We start from the raw sequence: 17,575 nt of genomic DNA on the forward strand, positions 1-17,575 counted from the left end.
AGACATTTTCTACTACTTTAGACATTTGAAATTTCAAGAACGAAAACATTTTTAAAAAGACTAAGCGAATATTTATATACTTAACAGGAGACTGCAGTTTTGGACAGCTCAGTCCCAGAATTATGTTTAGGGTAACATAAAATCAGAACACTTGCACATGAAGTGTTTTGTCAGCTTTACTCATGCATGCACCCACTAGATACTTTTGGTTATTCCAAACTTCTTTTATTCTTGGGAATACTGGGAACCTGAACCTACTGTATCTTAAAACTCCAAGCGATTCCAAACAGATGGCAAAGATAACAATTGGAGCAGAGAAGTCCAAGTGACTGATGAAGGACAAAACCAATGATTTTATTATGTCTCTTGCCATTCGCTCTCCTAAGCGCATTGTAGAATATACATGTAAACTTATGCTGCAACTCTTTTCTGTAAGTCTTACAACAACAGGAAGAAGCCTTAAGCCTTGCACGCAGCTCTACTGCAAATGTTTAAGAAATAATAGCATCAAGACAGAATTAACTGGATTGTCCTAGTCTGTTCCAGATTTGTCTAACCAATAGATGATAGCAGTATTCCCATCAGAGAGCTTAAGAGGTAGGAAAAACAAAATTGCCAGAAGTCCATCATGTTTCTTCCTGCAGACTTAAAGCAACAAAACACATCTGTGGCATTAATTAGTAAATGAGACTGTCAATGAGCTCCTTCTTAGGTAAACACAAATGAAGAGAATAGCGTGCAAGATCATTTTAATGAAGTTTAGGAAGAAAGTATAGGAAGGAGAACTTTTATGTTGTTGAAAATACACACAGTCTGTAAGGTGCTTTTCAGTACAAGAACATGTTTTCAACAAGGAGAAAGTGTGTCATCTATTTATGCACTTTTAAAACACTACGAATTTTAATTTCTTAATCTCTTTCCTCAACAAATAGGCAAAGTTTTAAATTTTTTTTGCCTTATAACACTTATCATCAAAGTAAATGTCATAAAAGTAACCATAAAGCTATGCTTCGCAGAAGTTAATACTTCTGAGCAAAGTCAACAGATAGAAAATACATCTTCCAAATATAACTAAATTTGCCACTTCAGCTGTTAAAAAAGCTGAAATTTTATACTGTGGCTCAAAGATTGCATTCAATTAATTATTCCTAGTTTAAATCCTTTTTTCTCTAATTCATATCCTTTAGTTTTAGAGTAACAAAAAACCTTGGAAAGTGACAGTTAAATTATAAAATTGCAATTAAAACATTGAAAGGGTAGCTTGAATGAAGCAACATGATTTTAGTTTACATCTACCCCCATCACTGAACTAGTGATTCTCTCACTGTGATTTCCAGTCAAAGAATCTTATTAAAATATAATTTGAATCTCTAATTGTTTGTATAATCAAACCATCTCCAGACATTACCCTCTGGTTTTGCTCTCCATAGGAGAAAGAAATTGATAGAGATTAGTTATCTTCTGTGAATCCATTCTTAAACTGATGCATTCCTTTGAAATTCTAGTCTTTGCGGACAAGAATATGGGAAAATGTATTTTTGAAAAAAAATATATTCAAAGGAATCTTGTATGCAACACAAAGATAACTTCTTGAACCATAGTAAATACATGACTGTGATTGTGTACACTTTAGAGTTCATATTTAATTTACATGCAGTTAACTTACTAACTAGGCATGTATTGGGAATGAGCAGATAAATTAAATGGTGCACATCATGCATGACCTGGCTGTTTTGAACTAATAAAAACAATTATAGCTGTCAATGAGCGTTACTTTACCCTAAAGGTTATACTATTAATTGTTTCTCAATCTGTTCATCACAGTACTTGAAACTATTTCCAGTGTATTTCATCAACATGTACAATAAATCTTTAGGAATTTGATATTTTTTTTCCAGAGCTTTTATTCATGCTCTTCTCTTAGATGTTTTCAGTACAATAAAAAACTTTTTATATAAAAAAATCTAGCTACAAAACATAATATACTTAAAGTAGAACTTGCATCATCCTGAATAGGCTTGCAGTCAATCCTTCTTAATAGATTTGGCAAACAGCTCGTTCTTCAGAAGCTTGATAATTCAACTCCAGTCTCAACAGCCTTCTAACAAAAACAATACATTTTGAATCCAAAATTTTACAATGACTGATGAAGTTTGCTTTTAAACCTTAGACTCGTCAAGTTTGATGACTTCAAAACTCTTAAGATATAACAATATCCTAATAACATTAAAACTATTTAATTTATGTAGCTGATTGAATTAATGTTAGCTTTCTGTCACTGAAGTTCTTTATTTTTATCAAAGCCTTATTTGTAAGCTCTTCAGTTTCATCCCACTTGTTTTTCTCTGGGCTTGTGTATGTCACCAAGTTTTCAGTATATTGCAAGATTGACTTCAAAAACCTACGAGAAATAAAAACAGAAGAAAAACTCATTAAAGAACCTAAAAAGAAAAAGCTCTCAGTGCATGGCTTAAAGTTACTACATTCTTCTACTTCTGAAAGAAATGTACTTGTTCATTCTCACTTGTAGAAGTAATGATTTTCAGAACTGCAATTAAACACTGACAGAGAAAGAATGCAGTCATATAAAATGTAATACAATTTTCCTCATATTGCTTCTTTTCTTTTCTCAGTCAAATGTTCAGAATACAATCATCTGTTAATTGACACACAAGGAGTAAAATTACTAATATATTAAATACAGCTTTTATATACTAAATTTTTCAGTGTGATCATTCTCTGTTTATACTAAGGAGGAGTCTAATAATTAAAAATGTGAATAACTGAACCATATATTTCCAATGAAGTTATTTTAGTTCTTAGTGAACATTGTATGACATAACTGATGACTAATGATAGAAAGAAGGATGACAATTCTTCTGCAGTAAGTTATGTTGTTCCTTTTTTTTTTTTCTCTACAGGATTTACATTACAGATCAAATTTATTCAAATGGCTACAAAAACAGTGCGTGTAACTTCCAATTACCACAATATAAGTTATATATACTCACTTTAGATACTGCTGATAATCAGAAGGAGTCTTCTTACAAGCCAAATGGACATTGATGACTTCCAGAGTAATCAACAGTAAGATGAGCCGCAACACCGGAGACAAAAACTTAATACTAGAAATAAGCAGAAGTATTTAATAATAAATAAACTAAATCCGAATTAAACTGAAATCACTAATATAAAAAATTCCTTAGACTTCTGGATCCATCCTAAATAGTTGGATATTTAATAGTAGAAAAAAAAAAAAAAAAAAAGACTACAAAAGACCATAAGACAAAAACAGGCCAAGTATCAAAACTATATAAAGACTATAAATAATGAAACCTCAGAGGAGGAATAGAAGAGAAATACATGTAATTAAGACTCCAGAGAAAACCTCACCAGAACCCATTACCCCATAGATAATAAAGCGGAGATCAACTGAATTACAAATATGCATTGTCAGTTTATACTGTTTCTTGAATAACATGTTTTAACATTTTGAGGAATACAACCTGTCCAGGAAAATCGTGCTCACAGTTTTCCCAGTTTTTAAAGTAAATTCATAAATCCTTGAAAGACAGAAAAAAAATCAGAAGAACTGAAGCAGGTAGAGTCTTGAAATAAAATTAACATATTGCATTCTGGTAAAACTCAAATGGCATTTTTATGCTTAAATAGGAAAAGCAGGATATATATATATATATATATATATATATATATATATATATATATATATATATATATAATCTAACATTTAAATGTTACTTTTATTTGAAAACTTATAATTTACAGTGTAGTAGTCTAGCAGTGCAAAAAAAATATATTAAATTGGTCTCTAATTTGATATTTTCTGTTATTTTAATATTACTACATAACCATAAACCTGTGTTGATACTAACTCTGACATGGTTAATGAGAACATAACACTGTATTTTAAACTTGTAAAACAAAACACAAAGCTAGCAACAGCAGCATGCAGCCACTACACCACAGCACCATAAACATAGCCACAAAGTAAAGAAAAACACATCAGCCAACCTGTTTAACATTCGTAGATAGTTATGCCTTTGGCGCGAACGTAGAGTCTTTTTCATCCACTGTTTATATCTCAACTCAATGCTGGCAATAACTTGTTCCGACACGTGATGGCACTGTACGCATATTTTACGGAGTACGACTAATATTTCCAGAACAGGCCGTGGAGAATAGAGTGTGCAAACGTGTTTATCACAAAGTTTTACCAACAGCCTCCAAAAGAGGAAGTAATTGTTAATTTCAATATTTTGCTAGATGCATCTAACATGAGATATATTTCATATTTGGTGTGGTTAGATTTGCAATGTTTAACTTAAACTGATTACTCTTACCTCATGACCAAAAAAAATAAATATCTTTATACACTCCGTTTACTCTATCACTTTACTAAATGCAATTGAAAAGTTACTGGTGATGAATGTGTTTTCCATTTCAAATCAAAGAAATACAATGACAATAAATAAAAACATCTAGCTGAAATAATACACTAAATATACCAAATCAGGGCATTCCTATGGTTGGAGACTCCTACCATACTTCAATTCACAATGAATGAATATAATAAAACTTATATGATAATAAAACTTACTGAGACAAAGGTTATTAACTAATACTCCCATTAGTGTATTGTCTTTCTTACAGGCAGAACAAACAGCAGACTTAACACTTCTTAATATAAAGGTGGTGCTGCCATTGTTTTAATCAACTGGACCAGATTATGAATTGTTAGGAGATCAAATACCTTTCTCCTGTCCTTTTCTGATCTACAAACATAACATATCACATTTCACTTTAAACACTGTTCTTATAAAACTGTTTCTTAATCTCCTTCACACCAAAATTCTCTCTCAGACAGCAAAACATTAACAAGTAAAAGTGATAAAAGCAGAAAACTCTTACAATGGTTTAACAATTTAGCAGTTGGGCTGCTCTTTAATGAATTGGAACAGTGCAAATTGATGAATAGAACATGAAAGGCACACCGTCTATATATGTAAAGCAATGGGTACCATCCTCTTTGCCTTATCCTGCCCATACCCAATAGGTTTTATTAGGAGCACATTGTTCCATCATTTTTATTTAGTCATGAACCTCTTCAGAGTACCACAACAGGGCCAATTAAAAGACAAGTTGTTTTGATTATTATTCCATGTCAGTTTTAACTGGACCTACCAATATACCTCTAAAGTCTGAAAAGTGTGACAAATTTTCTATTTCAGAATCTTGGTACTAGAACACATAAGAATTATGTAGTGACATATTACTATTTTTTAAATGCCATGCACAGCTATGACATCAAACACATTAAAACAAAATTTCTGATGCAACTTTAGATTAAAGCCCACTTAATCAAGTCAGCACATAAATATTTACATATATTGCTTCCCCAGTCTGATTTTTTTTTTTCCCCAATGATGAATTCTAAACTAAATCTAAATAAATAACGACCCAGATCTACAACATCTCATTGCTGCAGCAGCTATATTGGAACAGCACTTGAAATATTTCAAGTACTGTTCTGAAAACAAGAAAATGAGTAACTTAGGTTTGAGAGTTCTTGTGCTGAGCTACGTGCAGAAGTTGACAGTGGGAACCCAGAAAACATCAAACTTACCTCTCTGTTACAACACTATTGATAGGATCATCTGGACTACAGCAATCCTGGGGCAAATACTGCTGTACTTGAGAGAGGATTTCAGCCATCTTCAAAATTAAAGAACTAGTTTCAGTATTTCCTTCTAACCTTAAAATAAACAAATAAAAAGATCAAGATGACAACACTGTATAGTGCTCATTTGCCTAAATGGCATAGATTGAGATGTAGATATTTTGGATAGCAATGTATATGTATTTGATAACCCCTCTTTCTACTGTCTTGGTTTTCCCTTTAAGTATAACTTTCCTTCTCCAATTAAAATCAGCCTTTTCTCAGTCTCAGCAGTCTCTTAAACTCCTCTTAATCTTCTGCTTATTCATTAAAATTGCGAAGCATACTGCATATGTGCTTGGTGCATTCCATTTTCACCTCTCAGATCTAAATCAGTGTAATTTCCTATTTAATATCTTTTGTAAAGTCTTCCATTAATTTAGTTACCAAGCCCTTTTCAGAATAAGCAATTATTTTCTGCTTTACATCTGGTGAGTCATCTTTTGTTTTTTGTTGTGATGGGCTCAATTTCTAGTTTAATTTCCTAACAGCTCCTTCAGTATCTCTTCAGAAACAGAACAGGGAGTCACTAACACCCTTGTGTTGCTTTCAAATGGTTCCTTGTTGCCTTCTAGTTAGTGCAATGCTTGTAGTTTTTATACTGTATTTGCATTATATATACACAGATACATATAGCACAGATTAAGTTAAAAAGAAAAACAAAAGGGTCTTTACGCAGCCTTTTTGGTGTCTATCATCTTACTAGTAAATAAACTTAAGGTACTTTTCATCTCAAATCCAATTTTGAGAACTTTTTTTTTTTTTGTTATGAACAGCATATATGTACCCTTTAACCGCTTGAACATGTGCCTCAGACACTGTTGGTAATTCAGGCCATAAATGAATGCTCTTCATGCATTCCAGCACCTAAAATTCAAAAACGTACCATGAAAAATTGTATGTAAAGTATGATCTTTGACAGATAACATTTTATTTTTCTTAGTGGCTATTTTAGAAAGAAACTGCAACAACTGGTAATCAGTTCAATAGTCATAATTGTATAAACTGACACAAATTGTTAAGGTTTACATTAGGGCAATCAAAGCATGAAGACAGTAATTAAGACTAATTTTAAGGATTCACAATTTTACGGACTAAAATGCTTTCAACTGTAAGCATTTACCTGTTTCTTTAGTCGGGAAATTGGATGAAATTGAGAACGGTAGCAACTTGCACAAGTCATCAGTGGTTTTATGATCACATGTTCCTGATTACAAAATCAACAGTTGACAGACAGCAGACAAAATACAACATTTTCTTCAAACTGTCCTAACTGGATGCAGAATTAGACTTATGTTTAACTTTATGCAAGCTACCTACACTACTGAAGTCAATTAATTTCATATGTCTAAAGCAATAAATCAAAACAATGAGTTCTTAAAGCTTGATTTCTTTGCCATATTTCAACAATGAAACCTGACTGCAGCTGAGAGAAAAGTAACCATGAACTCTCAATGCAGCAGCATGCAAATCTTGAGAAACCAGAAGGAAATCCAAATTATAAATGGAAGATTTATCTCAAAGGTTTTTGTTTCATATTGAAGGAAGTAATGCCAAACATGAACAGGAAATTTCTGAGAGTGAATATTGCTAATGTTAAAGCACACGTATTACTAGACAAAAGGTATATACAAATTCACAATATAGAGTGTGGACACAAATTGCATCTCCATTTCTGAAATGTTATTTACAGTGTCTCAGAAAGAAAGAAAATCTCAAACATTACATGCCTCAGTGGCTGAGCTACAGCTGTTCTATTTACCTTTCCAACAACACAGCTGATGAACAGGCTAAGTATTGATATAATTTAACAAATCATATACAGTATCATCACTATAATCTATGGATCAACTGTCCAAATAAGGAGTAGTTAATCAAATTAAGATACAGTAAGAAGACTTATTCCAGAAAACTTTCTGTACTTATTTTACTACAATACTAGAAAAACATCCTTGCACAGCTTTTTTCTTGGAGGAACGCTTTATTTCCATGAAAAGCTGCTGTAAAGAAAGATGCAGTCATGACACTATCTAAAATTACATTCAGCACCCAAAACAACTGAAGATTCTTCTGACAGCATAATATTGATCCTTACCTTGAAAGCAACCGTGTCTTCATCTGAGAATCTACAGAGAAGTGTAATTGCAAATGCAACTATCTGATTGGCCAATTCTCTAGGAAATGTTTTTAAATTGATCTCTCCATGACTTAAATGGTCTCTTATACGTGGACCCTCCTGGTGGTTCAAGAAATCCCAAAGAAATTCCTGTGGAAATTCACACCAATGGTTGTGAGTGTACAGAATACCATCTGAAAGATAAATACGTGACTTTGTCTATAGGAAAAATGGCATTTAGATGTTTAGAGAAAACAATGCACTCTATGCTTATAACAGAAGGGCAACTAGTACATCTTGCTAGCTTCTCAGGAAAATCAAAATTCCCATACAAGCTATTTCATAATGGGTAACAACGAATTTCCTTTAAATTTGTGTCCCAATTTCTACATAGCTTCACTGCCTCCGAATCAGTGCAATAAACTCATGTCTTTCTTGCAATCTCAAGTCTCTAAATTCAACACCTCTAGTTTTCATGTTCACTGTTATGTTTGGGTTACTACATGCAGAATGTTCTTTGGTAGGTTTGCAGCTATGTTTTTATGCCACGTGCCCACCTAGTATTACATGTGCCCCAGAGGAAGTCAGAAAACAGTTTTAATTTTCCCCATATGTGGCAACAGTTTTTCTCCTGCTCTATAAGCTAAGTGGAATAAATAAATAAATGATCATACATGTATCATTATTCTGAAAGAGAACAAAAATAAAACCAACAAAAAAGACAAAATTACAACAACAACAAAATGAACTTTCAAAACACTTGCCATGGCAGGTTCTTCAAGAACTGAAGGAAGCTGGTTGATTTCTTCATTATGCAAATGCTTTTTTAGCATCTAGAAAAAGTAATTTGAATATAAATGCATTGTTGAAAGCCAAACAATCAAAAACACCAAGTAAATAGATTTTCTAATATTAAGCAAATACTTCTCCCATGCCAGAAACAAGGTATATATTTACTACTGATTAAATATTTGACTATTTGAGATAATTCAGAAGGGATGTAAAATCTAGGACTTCTGCTGGCAAGGCTTATTTGTATTTATTTTGAATAGCTGAATCTAGGAAAATTGCAGAGTATGTTTCTTTAAGATGAATAAATAAAAAAATAAAAGCATTTAGATTAATCTCTTCATTAAAATTTGTATTGATTTTGTTATCTTCTGAGGGATGCCAAATTTAAAGTATGTTTTCTGCCATTATCTTCTATTTGGAAAAAATTAGAAATAATGCCTCATCCAACACAACGAGAAAGTGATTTCTGATCTCTACTAATGAGAGACATGCACATGCTTGAATTCTGACACTGATCCATATTTAAAAAAAAAAAATAAAATCACAATTACCTCATCAAAAGTGGTGTAGAGAGCAGAAGGCTGGAACAAAAGATAAGTATTATATGATTTTTCAAAAAAAAATGCAAGCCATACTGAAGTTATACTTATTAATTTATGTGAGATACTGGAGGTACATGAATAGCAAAAAACCCTCAAAAGAAAAACAGGACTCTCAGATTTTTTAGCAAGGTGTTTTGTTTTGTTTCTAATAAACGTAATATGATCTACTTTCCTCCCTTAACTACTGTTTTTGAACACTAACCTTCACGTAGTTTTTCAGACCACTTTTAGTAGGGAAAAAAAAAAAGTGTTCATGAAACTTTACTGGAAATTTTTAAACGATGTTCCACGATTTCTTGGAATGTTGGTGCAGGAAAAACTGGAAGTATCACCTTGCTTCTAGAATAATTATTCTAGAAATACTGTGAGTACTAAATCATAATCGACTAGACAGAAATTTACCTCAGCTGTCAGCAGTCGATTTGGACATTTATTAGTTGTAGTGAAGAGCAATCTGAGTCCAGCTTCCAGCTGAGGAAGTAAGAGAATCACACAATCAGCATACCTGAAAAAACAGAGATACCCAAAGGGTTTTTCTTCCCTTATAAATATAATCCAAATGGAAATTAGAGCCATCTTAGAAATATTCTTTCAGGCCAAACAATCCGGACCAATATTCCTTCATAGCGAGGACCTTATAAACAGATATTAATGACTATCTGTGCCCAACAGAAGCGGGCCACCTAGTTCAAATCAGCTCAGAGATGACACTGACTTACAAAAAGGTGGAGCATGGAAGATGGAAAAAAAACAAACTATTTTTTTTAAATATGTTAATATCTGAAGAGTTACTTCCATTCACTTTCTAAAGCTCTTCTTCACCACATCTGCTGCAGTTCCTCAGCTTAGACTTCAATACATAGTTTATATTACTTTATTTTGTGCCAACTAGAAATAAGTCTGCCAACCTTCTGAGGGACCATCATTACAATGCATAACTATATGTTTTTAGGCAAAAGATTTAGCTAAAAGCTTTGGAATCCACAAGTTCTGCTGACTAGTATTCTATAAATAGTGAATATCTAGAAATGAAAAGACTAAAGAAATGAAAAGACTGAAGACTACAGACCAAGACTAAAAATAGGGAGAAAACAAATCAACTATTACCTGCTTTGCTTGAAGGCTGTTAAAGCAGCTATCCAAAATGGTACCATTGATTTAAATACAAAATTAGACACTTGTACTAGCTCTTCTGCTACACAAAGTGTTTCATGATTAAGATCTGCAAGTTAGCAAAACAACATTAATAAGTTACATACAATCTACATTTTTCTAATTCATTATTAACATTTAATTGAATAGATTACTTCAGCACTTATAAAGGGAGACAAAAGCTATTCAATTTATTTCAACTCTGCAAGTAGAACAGCAATCACAATACATTTAATATCAGAAAATCAATTTATAAGATTGCATTTCTACTAATAATATAAAGTGACAGCGTAAACACAGTAAAAAATGCCTACAATTTTTTGAGACTAAAATATTACACAGCAACTGGCCCCAGTGTCTATTGAGATGTTCTCCACCTGCTTCAAATACTTCAAGAAGTATAGTATATCTTAATCCCTTTAATTCAGTAAAAATCTGTAGAATAGTGTTTTAAAAATAAAAATATTGTTTCAATTTTATCAATTTTTCCGTACCAACATTTAGCGGAATACTTTATACTTCAATGCTACCACATAATGAAAAAGACACTTATTAAATCATATTATAAACACATTCCACGACAAGCCATAAAATAATAACTTAATTGTAGTAGGTGTTTTTCTGAAGCACACCAACAGCTACAGGATTTATACTACATGATGATTTGAATATTACCAGCTTGATATGGTTTCATAAAGCCCCATTCTCAGTTCCGTGAACAGAAGTTTCACTGACAAATTGATCAAATAGCACAAACAGACTATGGTCACTGTATAGACCTGGATTCCTTATATGTTTTTGTTCCTCTGAAACAGTGGGAATACACCAAATATGGCCTGAAACTACAGTGATGAGGAGATTTTCATCTGACACTCTTCAGGTCCTTCCCTGAGAAAAGCATCAGGGTACTGAAGATGAGGCATCATAATATTTCACTACTTTCCCTGAAATATGCAGAGTACTCCTGCTGGGACTTTTGCACCTGAACCCCCCTGATTCAGGGAAAAAAATAAAGATTCGGTATGACTATTAAAAAAAAAAATACATTTTCATCATCAAAAGATTGGAACACGAAGTCTTCATAGGCAGTAATGTTACACATTTCAGTGTGCTGCAATTATTTTGGAATGCAGAATTTTTTGACTCAATAACGAGTAGAATTGGTTTTGTATTAAAAAGTGGTCCTACAAGCACAATAGATTCATCTAAAGACAGCAAATGGTATTTTAGTTAAAAAGATTCAATCTTAGAACTGGGGAAAGTTCTAAGTTCTAAGTTCCATTATTTTTAACAATACTTTTGGACAATGAAACAACAATAAAAACAGTTAAAGGTTAAATACTTGCCTGGAAATGCAACAAGCTCCTCTAAGCTAATGAAGGTCACATAAGGTCGATGTACTAAAATATATTTAGTTTTCAGAAGATATGTCTGTAATAACTGACCCAATCCTGCAGTTAAAAAAAGCAGCATAGCACAATATCTAGGGAGAATACCGTAACATGTTAGAAAATCCTGTATAACTGAAACTATTGCAAAAAAATCCACATTTGTGGGTTGGGGACAAAGGTTTCTTCTGCTTTTTCAAAGAAGATCCAGTACCTGTTCTACCCATCCCTTTTGAGTAGGGGGTGCTTAATGATTAACTACATTTACAAGCATGACAAAATGGGGAATTAGGAAAAAAAAGCATCAGTGTATTCTACTTGGCTGCTGCTGCTGCTCCTCCAACCTGCTTTTTGTTCCAAGTTATTCCTGACTGTCCTAACACACAAGGAACTGTGTTTCATGAAAGACTTTAAGTTTTGTCAGTTTTCCTGTTAGTAAAACACACTGGTCCTAAAACTCACCAGTTTCATAACGGCTTAAGTATTCTATGGAAATCTAATTCCAAAAACAGTAGCAGCAGCAGAAAATTGTCAGGATACTGCCAAAGGCCTTAAGACAATTTAAAAAACAAAAAGAAAAAAAAAAAGGACTAAAATTTACTAATTGCTTTTCAGGAACTGTCAAATATAACTGATAAGTTATATTTTAAATATAGTTTTAAATAAACTTACTTAGATTTAATTAATTTAAAATAGTTTTAAATTAACTTACTTTGCAGGAATTTCTTGTGGGGATGCAAACCCATGCCACAAAACATTACGAAGATTCAGACCATACGGTGATCCAATGAATACCCTTAGTACATCCATCTAATTAATAAACAAAATGATTACTACATGAAGAAATCTATTATTTGTTACCTTGTGTCTTTCCCTGACAGGAAATTTAAAGAGTTATTGAGAAACTATAATGCCTACTGTCAAAATGACTAGGCACAGATTGTCACAGTAAAGGTATTGAAAGGAAATCTTAACTTTCTTGTACATGCTATAGAATATAATAAGGAAAGAATAAAACTTACAAACATCCTAAACAACTATGACAGGAAAACAAGATCAAATTTAGCTCTTACTTATCACAAAAATACACAATAATTTGGCAGAAATTTACATAAAAAAGGCAGAATTTGCATTCAAAGTTGTATTCCCAGACCACTATCAAACAAAAAGGGAAACTGTTTAACTGTAAGACTTGAACTTTTCCACATGCCTGTAAGAATTCCAGAAATAATCCTTACAAAATTACTAGACTGGCTAACAAGATATAACTCTGTCCTAACAAAAAAATTACATTTGTAAAACTGTATGAGAAAGACCATCTACTTTGTTTACACAAGAGGGTAAATGTCATCAGAATTTTGTTTTATTATTTTTATGCAAATGGAAATGGGCTAACTACTTTCCTCTCTTGGAAAAAAAAAAAAAAAAAAAAGTATGGTAAGTGTTATAAAGCATTTTACTACAGTGGCAGTGAAGAGAAACACAGCTTTAGAAGCTGATTATTAGGTGCGTGTTTTCAAGTAGTACAACTCAAAAAGATGCAGACAACTCTGCAGTTTTCTTACCCCTTGCCAAATATATGGAATTTTGTGGATGTGGGTTTTTCATGTAGAAAAGCAAGTAAAAACATATGGGCTTGCCTTAGAAATCATTACCATTTACAATTATAATATTCACTATTTTTTGCCATATATCCCCCAGATTTTCTGTGACACCTACATAATGAAAGTTTTCCCAATATATTTCAAAATTTGCAGAGCAAGCAAAGGTTATGTTTGGAAACCTGGCAAAAAGAAAACCAGCTCTGTAGTTGTTACTTATTTCGAAACTATGCACTTACTACATCTTGTCCAAAAACAACTGCAAGCTGCTCAGAAGCAAGCAAATCTCTTAGAAGGAAGGGACAATCTTTACCAATCAGTAAATATACCTATTAAAGAAGAAGAAAAAAGTAAAAACAATTAAAGCATAAATAATTCAGTATATTTCTTTGTATTTCAAACACAGAGCCTGATAATTTTATCCAGTAATCATTTTCGCTATTGAAAACAATCAGGGTGTTGAGGAAAGTTCTTCAGCAGCCCATTTCCAGCTCTTAGCTCTTGCCTCTCCTCAAAGAAATTAATACATTATCAGGTCATCTGTGGAAAGTATGCTGCTCTGTTTCAGTTAAATAACTCAGAGCAGCAAAGACCTGCTATATGTTCACAGATTAAGCAAATATTCCTCTTTTTTAATGAAATTGTTTAGGAAGTGCATTCACACGAGCAACTCTACCAGCACAGGTGATGGGGAACCAGAATGCTTGTTAGTGCAGCTGGATCCAGAAGAAAACATCTGTCCAACTGGATCCAGGTGTGGCTAGGCTACTCTGCACTACTACAGTACAGGGTAATTTCACTTCTTCAAAGTGCAATTAAATCCAAGAATTCGTTCTCATGTTATAAAAGAAAACCTGCAATTGAATACACATGGTGCCACTTACATCACCCAAAGCTCTCTCCAAGCATGATGTCAGCTTCATTAAGCCAAGAGCAACTTCTGTAGCTCGCGCATATTGTAGAACATCAAATACTTCAAGAAATAACTGTGATTTGTGGGAAAAAAAGAGGAAGAATGTTGCATTAAATATTCAGAAGGAAAAATCAAATTGTCAAAATAACACAAAAACATGACCTAAATATTCCTCTGTGATTGTCACTACACTATTACAGAATGAAAACCATGCCACAGTGATAAAACTGTAGATATCTGGAGGGTCACTACTTTAGACTGTCTCTTGTATTTTTAGTCACAACTTATCTAGAGGCTCACATCTAAAAAAAATAACTAACTTTACACAGTAATATTTGATATTAGACACTGATTATTAGTCTTTACAGAAAAATAAAATAATACCATCTTAGGTTAGAACAGGCTCAAAACATCATGTGTTCTTTTTGTGGCAGCATATATAAAATCTAACTATAGAGTCAGGAAAATTAGAAGTGACAACGTGTCAGAGAAGGACAATTAGTTACAAATTCTAATCATTTTGGTTCACTGATCTCTCTTGAGTATTCCTATATTGAACTTCCACAAAGAGATCATGTGTCAAAACACAAACTGTCCACATACATTTCCATACCTCTGTGTAGTTTGTCCAGTGGAACCATACTGCATACTGAACTACAAATTGGTCCTTGGTTAGAGATTTGAAGTGCAAATTAACTGATTCACATACAGGTCCGAGTGACTGGACACTTTTGATATAATCCACACTTTGACCTTAAATTGAAAAACAGAAGGTGATTAGAATACCAAACTTCCTGAAGTTCCAATATTTTAAGAACCATAAGAAGTAGAACCTCCTGTAGCCCTTGTACATATTTAGATAAACAATTTTATCCAGATTATTTTAATGCAACTGATGCACTACAATTTACTGTCCAAAAGAGCACACAAATGAATTATGGAAAAGTGTATTGTGAAACCAGGTAAGATCAAATGCCTTCTCCAAAAAAAAAAAAAAAAGACAATGCAAGAAATATGGAATTAAAGGGCATTATTATGTTCTATCTTCTTTGAAAGAGGAAGAACCTATCAGTGAAAGAGTACAGTAATTCTATACAACCAAATTTGAAGCTAGTGCAGGCTCAGAAGCCTCGACCAAATTGCACCACTTACACCTGTTAAAGAACGCAGATGGATGTGGCACTTATAGACTGGTATCATTTCTTCTCTTTGGTGGGACATTTTGAAGCAAAAGAAATTCTTCTGTTTCACTGAAAAATATTGCTTGAGGAAGATATACCTATCATTTTTACCGTCTTCGGAAAATAATAAAAGCTTCCAATTTGTCAAATGAAAATTCAGCCAGCTCATCAGGACATAGATATTTGTTTTGCTTAACAAACGATTACAAACTGCTCTACGTACAGAAGTGAAAGTTGGGAAAATAAGAACTGAAGCAATAGTAGGGCTACTAATTGCTCCCAGGTGTTTTAAATTTACTGCAAAAGGCATTTAAAGAGTATAGAAGAAACCAATTATGAGGCAGGAGAAAGGCAGAACTGAATTCCTCACATAAATGCAGGAGCTGTAAACCGAGCAGAATGAGAAAGGAGAAGCTACTATGTAGTGCAGATTACATGAATCTTAGGAGTTAGTAATAACTAATAAGCATGGATGAAATGTTTAAAGCTGGTTGTAGATAGGAAATATACATACTCCAGCAAATGAAGCTAATGCTACACTGTAATAAAATGTTATGACTAAGCCAGGAGTACTATGAAGAATCAGTTTTTATGTATCATTACTACAGAAGGTAAACACCAACCTGATTCAAGGTAATGCAAATGCTCTGTAACAGCTTGCCAACATACTTCTCCATTTTCAGACACAATATTATTAATATCATAGATGTCTTTTTTCTCAAATCCAAGTTTGCAAATCATGTAATGCACAGGTGGAGAAAGACAAGTACTGACTGAGCCTTGGAGTGCCATCTAGAACACACAAAAAAGGTTCTTGTAGTAAGAAAGTATATGAGAACAAGCACATTATTATCGAAGGATACCTGTCAGCACAGATACACAGACAGCAATACAGGATCTGTAAACAAGTAATACAGAATCTGTAAACAGGTTAAGTTTTGGAATGCAATTTCCATCTACACATATTATGAAAGAAACTCTCTGAGCAGAACCACTCCTCAAGAGGTGGAAGGCCAGAATTACTCTTATTTGCATATACCAGTTTGGTGTATTTCTGAATGGTTGCATCCGCCAAGCTAGTGACAAGGAAGAGGGTGGTGAGGCACTTGAACAGGTTGCCCAGAGAGAAGCTGTAGATGCCCCATCCCGGGAAATGCTCAAGGCCAGGCTGGATGGGGCAACCTGGTCTGGTAGGAGGTGTCCCTGCCCACAGCAGGGGGCTGGAACTGGGTGGTCGTTAAGGTTCCTTCCCGCCCAAACCACTCTGTGATTGTATGAAGACAGACAGACGAAAAAGATCACAGCCTGTACGTATGTTCTGCAAAATCTGACCTTTGTGCAGAAATTGACGTTACTTCAAGCAAAACCAAGTGCTTCAGTCTTTACACCAGCAAGAAAAGAGCAAGTAAATTCTGCGTGAGCAGGTAGTATTGGTAAAACAATCCAAATATAGGCATTACTCGCATCTTTGTCTAAGTGGGAACTTGGAACATTCAGAAGCATATACTGAATATGCAAAACGAATAATGAAAGATATATATGACAGATATGAAAGAACATGCAAAAAATTTGAACCATTCATACTAATGAGGAGAAATATATTTCTGACTTAGTAAAAAACAAAGTCTCTTCTTTGAAGAGGTAGCAAAGACAGTTAAGAAATTGCTTAGAAAATAAAGGATGACAACAAATATGCAAGGGGCTTAGTGTTAAGTTGGCAAACACAACACGTTGTTTCCTCTTTAATTATGAACTCAGGCTCACAGGACCTACTTTCTGAATTCAAGACTGAATTCAATCGCACAGGTAACGCCACAAACACCCCAGCTCCTACAAAGACCTGCTGCCAGCCGCCCTCGGCAGCACCCCACCCGCGGTTCCCCACCAACCCAAACGCTCACAAACCACGAAAGCCAGCCTTTCGCGTCGCTCCCAGGCACCCCAGATTTCTCCAGCAGATACGGGGCATCAGAGCAAAGCCCACAGGACCGCGGCAACCCCTCGGTACCCCGAATAAAGGCGGCGGGGAGCCAGAAACACCGCATCCCTATCTCCCCCCCACTCCCCGCAGCAACCCGGCGGCCATTACCTGG

General features: G+C 33.9%; 1 protein-coding gene across 2 annotated transcripts; it reads right to left on the reverse strand.

The window, feature by feature from the left end:
- Nucleotides 1-326: 326 nt before the first annotated feature.
- Nucleotides 327-17,543, reverse strand: ERMARD (ER membrane associated RNA degradation). 2 transcript variants are annotated; one of them, XM_084515167.1, is made up of 18 exons: nt 17,384-17,543; nt 16,106-16,274; nt 14,915-15,054; nt 14,273-14,374; nt 13,628-13,717; nt 12,500-12,597; nt 11,746-11,882; nt 10,355-10,469; nt 9,650-9,752; nt 9,197-9,226; nt 8,618-8,686; nt 7,833-8,003; nt 6,861-6,944; nt 6,525-6,604; nt 5,645-5,773; nt 4,033-4,242; nt 3,012-3,125; nt 327-2,401 (listed from the first exon to the last, which is right to left on the reverse strand). In XM_084515167.1, exons 1-18 carry the CDS (start codon nt 17,525-17,527, stop codon nt 2,242-2,244), a joined length of 2,145 nt encoding a protein of 714 aa, XP_084371293.1. In that variant the 5' UTR covers nt 17,528-17,543; the 3' UTR covers nt 327-2,241. The 2 variants fall into 2 exon arrangements, with proteins under 2 accessions (XP_084371293.1, XP_084371294.1); XM_084515168.1 differs by having other exon boundaries at nt 17,388-17,521.
- Between the last annotated feature and the right edge of the window lie 32 nt (nt 17,544-17,575).

The sequence above is a fragment of the Aythya ferina genome (genome assembly GCF_964211825.1).
Source record: "Aythya ferina genome assembly, chromosome: 3".
In the NCBI taxonomy this organism is placed as follows: Eukaryota; Metazoa; Chordata; class Aves; order Anseriformes; family Anatidae; genus Aythya; species Aythya ferina.

Bases quoted from the DNA above. Each gene is read 5' to 3' on its own strand.
- ERMARD (XM_084515167.1), bottom strand. From the start codon at position 17,527: ATGCGGTGTTTCTGGCTCCCCGCCGCCTTTATTCGGGGTACCGAGGGG. The intron at 6,945-7,832 runs GTAAGGATCAAT...TTTTGTAATCAG, and splicing joins AAGACACGGTTGCTTTCAAG to GAACATGTGATCATAAAACC. The intron at 2,402-3,011 runs GTGAGTATATAT...TATTTCTCGTAG, and splicing joins GATTATCAGCAGTATCTAAA to GTTTTTGAAGTCAATCTTGC.